Source organism: Rutilus rutilus (genome assembly GCF_951802725.1).
Source record: "Rutilus rutilus genome assembly, chromosome: 11".
NCBI lineage: Eukaryota > Metazoa > Chordata > Actinopteri > Cypriniformes > Leuciscidae > Rutilus > Rutilus rutilus.
In genome coordinates, this window is record NC_140216.1 from 34869499 (window position 1) to 34875498 (window position 6000).

General features: G+C 37.0%; 1 protein-coding gene across 2 annotated transcripts; it reads right to left on the reverse strand.

Moving 5' to 3' along the window:
- Nucleotides 1-66: 66 nt before the first annotated feature.
- LOC311299446 (E3 ubiquitin-protein ligase TRIM39-like) lies at nt 67-5329 on the reverse strand. Of its 2 annotated transcripts, XM_084423017.1 has the most exons (8): nt 5174-5306; nt 4037-4608; nt 3827-3922; nt 3270-3503; nt 3040-3178; nt 2495-2521; nt 1845-2342; nt 67-733 (listed from the first exon to the last, which is right to left on the reverse strand). In XM_084423017.1, exons 2-8 carry the CDS (start codon nt 4604-4606, stop codon nt 210-212), a joined length of 2088 nt encoding a protein of 695 aa, XP_084279143.1. In that variant the 5' UTR covers nt 4607-4608; nt 5174-5306; the 3' UTR covers nt 67-209. The 2 variants fall into 2 exon arrangements, with proteins under 2 accessions (XP_084279143.1, XP_084279144.1); XM_084423018.1 differs by lacking the exon at nt 67-733 and having other exon boundaries at nt 1184-2342; nt 5174-5329.
- Nucleotides 5330-6000: the final 671 nt, after the last annotated feature.

The following is a 6000-nucleotide window of genomic DNA, read 5'->3' on the forward strand; positions in this document are numbered from 1 at the left end:
CGTTTCATAAATGTTTAATAAATAATGTTTATTATTTTTTTTTTTTTTTATGTATGTAGCAATTAGAGGGTGCAGAATGTGTTGTAAATGCCTTGAATACACGTACAGATCATTTGTAACAGCTAAGTGTAACACATTTACAAGTGATGAATAGTTTACACTTTAGATTAGGGGATGCAGAAAGTGTTGTAAATGATTTATTCATGTGTTTACACATCTATAACAGTTGTTGAATACTGTAGTGTGTACTGCAGTGTAAGTGCTGACTGGTGAGGGTATAGACAGCTGTCTTCTGTAGTGTGTAGTGTAGTGTGTACTGCAGTGTAAGTGCTGACTGGTGAGGGTATAGACAGCTGTCTTCTGTAGTGTGTAGTGTAGTGTGTACTGCAGTGTAAGTGCTGACTGGTGAGGGTATAGACAGCTGTCTTCTGTAGTGTGTAGTGTAGTGTGTACTGCAGTGTAAGTGCTGACTGGTGAGGGTATAGACAGCTGTCTTCTGTAGTGTGTAGTGTAGTGTGTACTGCAGTGTAAGTGCTGACTGGTGAGGGTATAGACAGCTGTCTTCTGTAGTGTGTAGTGTAGTGTGTACTGCAGTGTAAGTGCTGACTGGTGAGGGTATAGACAGCTGTCTTCTGTAGTGTGTAGTGTAGTGTGTACTGCAGTGTAAGTGCTGACTGGTGAGGGTATAGACAGCTGTCTTCTCTGAAACACATGGAGTCTAACCACTGTGCACCTGATGTGAGCAAAACATACAAAAAAATAACATAATTTATTAAACATTTATGAAACGCATAGTCATGTTTCATAAATGATTAGTTAATCATTTACTAATCACTTGTAAATGACTTGTAACGAAATGTACAAAACATACATAAAATGTTAGTATATCACTTGCTAATCATTTATGAATGTTCTGTAAATGATTAGTTCATCATTAACTAACCACTTATTAATGACTTACAACTGAAAGTTATCATAAAGTGTTACCCATATTTTTTATAGGGTTTCATTTTATAAGGTACTATTTTATAAGGTTTTATATTTGTATCTCTACTTCATATCAGCACCATCAGATATTTTAAAGGTCCTATATTTCATTTAAAAATGTATGTATCAATAAAAAAAAATCAACATTTAAATGAATCTGATGTGTGTTTACATTGGTCTATTTTTCTATTCTTATGGTTATGGTTATGGTTATGGTTATGGTTCTTCTTCTTCTCCTCCCATGATCATACACTCTAAAAAATCTTGTTTGGGTCAAATATGGACAAACCCAACTGTTGGTTTAATTTCTTTAATTGAATTTTTAACCCAACGGTTTGGATTGTCCATATTTGAAACAATCCAGCATTTTTTAGAGTCATTGTGCTTTTAGGTATACTTTGAAGATCTATATTGTTGTGTATGAATATGGTAATCATACAGTCCTATGATAAATATTGTGGTATCACCATCTGATTTACCACAGTATTATCACAGAACATTTTGTAATTGAAATGGAAGAGACAGCTTTGATATCATTTATCATGTTATCATAGTTTGGTTTATTTTGATTAAAAAAAAAAGAAAAAAAAATTTGTAAAATTTTTACTTTGTCAGGTTGAGATGGGTGAAAACAATGACATGAATAATTATGAAAAGTTTAAAATAAAATTGTTAAACAAGCATTATATTTTTAGAAATGATTGATTTTAACAATGAAAACCAAATGATCAAAAAATAGCAAAACATGTTTAGATTTTTAATTATATAAATCATTTTCATTGTGTATTTCATATTATGGCTGTAAATTCATTTATTGTGTTTGACAGGTGTGATGATCAGTGGAGTTGAGTTTTTACCTTTATTGTTTAGATATGGGCTAAACAATGGATAGAGTTTCCCAGTGAAAGACTGATCAGTGAAAGAGTAGATATGAGAGCTGGACTCCACATCATAAAAGGAGACCAGACCCTCCTCATAATCCACAAACACACCGACCCGCTGCGGCTTCACTCTCACACACAGAGAGACAAGAGGATCAGCACAGGCACTATATTCATTCCCATTCCTCAGAGCCACAGTCCAGTGTCCATTACTGGGACTCGCTGTGATCTGTCCCTTCCTGTTAATGGATTCTCTGACCACTCCTAAAGTCCAGGCAGTCTTTCCCTTCACCTGCACCTCAAAATAAAATCTCCCTGAGGAGAATCCCTCCTTTCCCAGGACACATACACAGTAATCAAATCTCTCTGGTTTGTCTGGGAGTTTCTGTCTAATGTCTCCATCTCTCACTTGTTTTCCATCATCAGACAGGATGAGTTCAGGATGAGCTGTATCAGGATCCAGAGTCACATCCACTGAGAAAACAGAGAATATAAATCACAACTTAATACATATATTTAGTGATGATGTGTGTAATATGTAATCAGTGTTTAATCATACTGTCGGTCAGTGATGAAGCTGTGAGTATCTGAATGTAATCTAGTGTAGTGCAGACAGCACACTGTACCTGCATACTGCTGTCTCCTCTTCAGTTCTGTAGAGACACATGACAATAAAACATCAGCAGATCTTTGACATGTTTATGTGTGAATTATAGACAAGATTTAAAGTTATATTTAAAGGATTGTGTACAACATCATGTTTTATCTGATCAATGTTTCTCTGCTGATATTTAAATAATCAATATGTTATTTTTGTGTCTAATGTTATTCATCTCAATTTTTCATCATACTGTATTTTTGGAGTGCAAACAAGCAAAAATTAATGTTTCTTTCTGTAGTTTCTCATCTAAAAGTGTTCACAGATTTACTAAAGCCTCAAGGTTCTGGTTACAGTGATGAAGCTTCTAGTACAAGATGAATTTACTGCATGTTTTCTGAAATTAGAGATGAATATGACCTGCTCTCTTCAAGAAGAACTGTGATGATAATGAGACACAAACACATGATCACACACTTCTCTTATTTCAGCTTGAACAGACTCATTCTTCATTACTGATATTAAAAGATGATAAATATATGTATCTGTACGGTGTGTTTGATATTGCTGTACCAGTTAGCGTGAGTTTCTCCTGTAGAGAGTCCTGCAGTTTAGTCAGAGCTCTCCTCAGAGTCTCTAGACTCTCATCAGTCTTCACACTGATCTCAGACCAGTTCCTGGTGTTTCTAGAGCTGCACAGGGATGAGTAAATCTACAGCAGGAGAGAGGAGAAATCCTTCAGCATGGGGAGTGTTATGGTGTCATATACTGCATTATCATTGATCAGAGAGATGTTGACTGACCTGTAGGAGGTGGAGGTGATCTTCAGTGTGTGAGAGCTGCTCCAGCTCAGTGTTTCTCATCTTTAGCTCAGTGATCTCCTGCTCCAGCTCTTCAATGAGCTCTTCCTCCTGTTTCTCTGCTGCTTTCTGCTGCTCCTCCATCATCTCCAGCAGTTCAGTCTGACATCTCTCAATGGAGCGGATGAGATCAGTGAAGAGCTCCACACGGGCTGCTTTCTCCTTCTCTGTGTTTCTCTGCTCAACCAGGACAATCAACACATTATTAGTGGCATTTGTTAAGAGAAGAATCAGTGTTATTATTTCTCATATTTCAGTGTTTTTAGGCGGTTTTCAAAATCCCTCATTCTGCCCCGTTTGCACTGAATGATTCCTCAAATCATGTGTGTTGTTGAGGAGAGATGTGTTATTACTTCACTAAGTGATCAAGGAATCACAGACGTGTCGATATTCAGACCAACAGACCGTGAGTGTGAAATTTTATAAATTGCTTTTATACAACAGTTCAATAAACAACAATAGATATTAAAATTTATTAAATTACATAATTTTATACTCACTTTTCTGACTTCTGCTGAGTGTTTGACGTCTTGAATCTTCTTGATTCTGTCCTGGATCATCTGCTGTGTGTCTTTCTGTGTCTTCATCAGTTGAGTCTATAGACAGAGAACAACACACAATATGTTTTCATAATCGATTCATTTATATTAAAGAACCTGTGATTCCTCATGATAAGAGCCATTTAAAATCAGTTTGTCAGTAACTTTTACCTTCTTCTCTTCACTCTCCTCTTCTATAGAAACAGTGTTGTGGTTCTTGTGATCTCCGTCAGTGCAGGACACACACACGATAGTCTGATCATCTCTACAGAACAGCTCCAGAGGTCTCTCATGTTTCTGACATATATAGTCCTCCAGATTACTCACAGGATTGATCAGTTTGTGTTTCTTTAAACCTGCCACTCTCAAATGAGGCTCCAGGTGAGTTTCACAGTAAGAGCTCTGACACACCAGACACGACTTCAGGGCTTTCAGCTTTCTTTCCTCACAGACGTCACACAGAACTTCAGCTTTTTTCAGAACTTCAGCTTTTTTCTCAGGACTTTTCTTTTTACAGTGATCTACGAGCTCTCGGAGTGTGGTGTTAATCTTGAGATCAGGTCTGTGCTTGAATGTTTCTTTGCAATATGGACAGTTGCAGGTCTGGCTGTTGTCCCAGCACTTATTCAGACAGGTCTTGCAGAAGTTGTGTCCACATGGAGTGCTGACTGGATCAGTGAACAAGTCCAGACATATAGAGCACTGAAGCTCCTCAGTCAGTGGACCGCTGGAGGAAGACATCGCTGGAGAGAGAAATGATGAAGATAAATCACCTGCACTACTAGTCTAAAGTTTGGACACACTTGATACACACACTCAATTTAAGTTTCTTATAATCTTAAAAGATATTGTGGTTAGCAGGACGAGGCCGGTGGCGTGATTGATAATGAGCGACACCTGCACGTGACGCACCGGTCTCGTATATTTACAACAACTATATAAAGCTCTCCATAAAATATATTATATGGCCAAGAGTAATTTTTATCTTAATAATGTTTAATGTAGGCTAAATGTGATTTTCATCTGCAGTTTAGCAGGTTTGTGTTCAGTGAATCTGCAGGTAATTTTTTATGTATTTGTGACAAAATGACAGAAACGCCAATCTTTGTATCACAACCAATCAAATGGCATAATTAAATACAATTCTGATACCATTTCAGTGCAGTAAACAACTAAAGTAGTTGAGTATTTGACATGCTTAAACCTGGTTCAGTTCAACTTATTCCAGTTTGACATAAACCTGCTAAACCAGATCACTTCCATTAGAAACCTGTTCAGCACAATCTCTCTTATATTTCTATCTCTTACCTGTGAGGATCAGATGTGTCCACAAGACTCTTTGAACGGATCAATAGTTTAAAGAGGTTGATCGTTTCAGGCGTCCATATTGTTGTTGATCAAGTTAGTTTCACTTTCTCTGAATCTCTCTCTGAACTACAGTGATGTCAGAGCTCCGAGTTCCCCAGAGTGGACGATTGGGGCGGGTCGACACATTAAGGCCGCCCACACCCGATTTTATTGGTTTATAATACAGCAATCTTATTGGCGTAGACGCTTGAGGCATGAGCATGCGCATTCCTTTATGTACGAATTTATGAATTATCTTCTATGCTGTTTAGCCGTAGGCTAGCGTACTACAGAAATATCAAGTGATAACCATGGCGATTTCAGTAACGATCAATTGGATAATGTTTTGATGAATTTACACGAATCAAGTTAGATGAAGTTATACTGTCAAAATGTATTCGTATAGCGCTCATTTCACATCAAAGCAGCTTTACAAAAAGTCTGAAATGCTTTAATATTGAGCAGTTTTAGGGCTGCCAACTTATGGAAAGGAAAATAAAGGACAATCGTGGTTCTTTATAGGAAAATAAGGGACGGAATAAGGGACAATCAAAATATTTGTACTGTACCACACAGTGCGTATCATTTCAGAATTTGCAGGTAAATATGTGTACAAAAGATGTATAAAAGGTTCTCAGACAAACACATTTGGGTAATTTCATGGAAAAAGCAACCACATTTCAGAAACTTTCCCAGCTCAAATGTTTTATTTTGTTTAAAAAAAATATTTCGAAGAAAGACAAACATAAATGAGGGAAGAAAGCCCGAATTTCATATTTCACAAAAGC

What these genes read in the sequence shown, in the direction of transcription:
- LOC311299446 (XM_084423017.1), bottom strand. Translation starts at nt 4,606, where the DNA reads ATGTCTTCCTCCAGCGGTCCACTGACTGAGGAGCTTCAGTGCTCTATA. An exon ending in GAGGAGACAGCAGTATGCAG is followed by an intron (nt 2,343 to 2,494) that starts GTACAGTGTGCT and finishes CTGTTTTCTCAG; the next exon opens with TGGATGTGACTCTGGATCCT. An exon ending in CCCATATCTAAACAATAAAG is followed by an intron (nt 734 to 1,844) that starts GTAAAAACTCAA and finishes TGCTCACATCAG; the next exon opens with GTGCACAGTGGTTAGACTCC.